The sequence below is a fragment of the Calidris pugnax genome, unplaced genomic scaffold, assembly GCF_001431845.1.
Source record: "Calidris pugnax isolate Ruff unplaced genomic scaffold, ASM143184v1 scaffold292, whole genome shotgun sequence".
Classification (NCBI taxonomy): domain Eukaryota; kingdom Metazoa; phylum Chordata; class Aves; order Charadriiformes; family Scolopacidae; genus Calidris; species Calidris pugnax.
This window is the reverse complement of record NW_015091082.1, coordinates 796,636-798,756: the sequence shown is the minus strand read 5'-3', so window position 1 is coordinate 798,756 and position 2,121 is coordinate 796,636. Positions and strand designations below refer to the sequence as shown.

The 2,121-nt window shown below is 66.3% G+C and overlaps 1 protein-coding gene across 1 annotated transcript in view; it reads right to left on the bottom strand.

Moving 5' to 3' along the window:
- Positions 1-1,958, bottom strand: part of BCAR1 (breast cancer anti-estrogen resistance 1) — an 8,822-nt gene extending 6,864 nt beyond the window's left edge. The window contains exon 1 of the mRNA XM_014957390.1: positions 1,105-1,958. Coding sequence (XP_014812876.1) covers positions 1,105-1,860 — 756 coding nt within the window. The 5' untranslated portion in view covers positions 1,861-1,958. The remainder of the gene's footprint in view (positions 1-1,104) is intronic.
- Positions 1,959-2,121: the final 163 nt, after the last annotated feature.

The window sequence follows — 2,121 nt, the reverse complement described above, 5'->3', positions numbered from 1 at the left end:
GGATCTGCCAACGCCCCTGTGGGGCGTTGGCAGATCCTTGCCCACGGCTCGTTGCCCCCCTGATTTGCCACACCATGGAAAAATAACCAGACCCAGAGGGGAGGTCCCCCCACCCTACCCCTTTTTTGGGATGCTCGCTATGCCCCGGCTGTGATTTGGCATCCCCCTCACCCCCTCCACGGCTGCTTCCCAGGGGGGTGTGAGTCAGGGTAGCCTTCCTGGAAACCCCCCCCCAATGCCCAAAGCATCCCTGGGATGACGTGCCAGGGAAGGGGGCAGAGCCAGGGGATGTAGCTGGTTAAGGTTATCCCACTCAAGGCCACCAGAGCAACATCCCCGTCTCGGGGGGGACAGGCTGGTGGCTTGTCCCCTCACCCAGCCACTGGTAAACCCAACCTGGGCAGGATCCCTGGCACACGCTGGCACCAGCTGCCTCCCCCTGCCCGCGCTCCCGGGAGGAGGGAAACATCACAGCACCGGGGTGGGTGCCACCTCTCTAGCCACAGGGTCCCCCCACCAAGGGGCAATCTCCAAGCAGCACCCCATGCCCACCCCAGGGCACAACTGCCATGCCCTCGGTGACACCAGCAGAGCCCACGCGAGAGACCAAGAGGATCTGAGCACCAAATGCTATGCCAGCCCCAAACCAGGTAGCCCACCCCAACCGGGGCACCTCAGCCACCGTGGGGATGGAAGGATGCCCACGTACCCCTCCGTGATGGGCACAAGGACTTCCCTCTCCAAGAGGCAGTGGTGCCAAAGACCTCCAAGCAGCACCCCATGCCCACCCCAGGGCATGACTGCCATGCCCTTGGTGACACCAGCAGAGCCCACGCGAGAGACCAAGAGGATCTGAGCACCAAATGCTATGCCAGCCCCAAACCAGGTAGCCCACCCCAACCGGGGCACCTCAGCCAGGGTGGGGATGGAAGGATGCCCACGCACCCCTCCGTGATGGGCACAAGGACTTCCCTCTCCAAGAGGCAGTGGTGCCAAAGACCCACAGCCCCAGCACCCACATGCCACCGTGGACCACAGAGTGCCCCACAACCATGCCACCACCACCACCACCACCCCCTTCTCCATCTTCCCCCCAGGTCCTACCTTTCCCTGGGGCTTGTGACCTTCCCAGCTCCTCGTGTCCAACGACGGGGGCACCTGGTAGATGTCTTGAGCTTGACCGGCCGAGGGAGGAACCTGGTAGACATCCTGGGGGGGGCTGGCAGAGCCCCCGGGGTACGCCTCCGCTGCTTGGCCCAGGGAAGGGGGCACCTGGTAGATGTCCTGGCCGGGGCTGGGGAAGGCGTGGGGAGGGGTCTGCTTGGGGTAAGGGGGCGGCTGCTTGGCTGGGGCAGGCGGGAACTGTCCGGTGGGCGCCGAGGGCGGGTAGAGACCCTGCTGTCCCTTGTTGGGGACGGGCATCAGGTAGACGTTGTCCCCTTGGGGGGCGTAAGCAGGGTGCATAGGGGTGTACTGCGAGGCGGGCGAGAGCGGGGTGTAACCCCCTTGGTGGTGGTAGGGCAGAGCCGTCTGGGGCACCGAGGGTTGGGGGGCCGCTTGCCCCTGCGCCGAGCCGGCCGCTTGCTGCTGCTGCTGCTGCTGCTTCTTGTCGTACATCCCCACCAGGATCTTGAGGCGGTTGCCGGGGACGATGCCCTGGCGGCCATGGAGGGAGCAGAGCCACCAGCCGTCCAGCCCTTGGGTGTTGCGTTCCAGCACCGTCATGATGTCGCCCTTGCGGAAGGAGAGCTCGTCCGGAGACTCGGCCACGTTGTCGTACAGCGCCTTGGCCAACACGTTCTGCAAGACAGCCCCGCGCCGGGGCGGTGAGCCGGGCCCCGCCGGACGCTGGGCCGTCATCCCGGTAACGGGGTAACGGAGGTGGGGGTCCCACCGGTACCGGTGAAAGCGGGTGGGGGGGTTTCACCCAGCGGGGTCCCACCGGTTGGGATCTCCCCGCTTCCCTCCCTCCCTCCCGCCGCCTTCTCCTTCCTTCCTTCCTTCCTTCCTTCCCGGTGGAGTTCAACCCATCCTTCCCGGAGGTGGTGCTGGGAAGGGGCCGGGCCCTTCCGCCTCCCCGGTTTTCGGGGAGGGAGGGGGACGGGGAGGGGGGACCTCCTC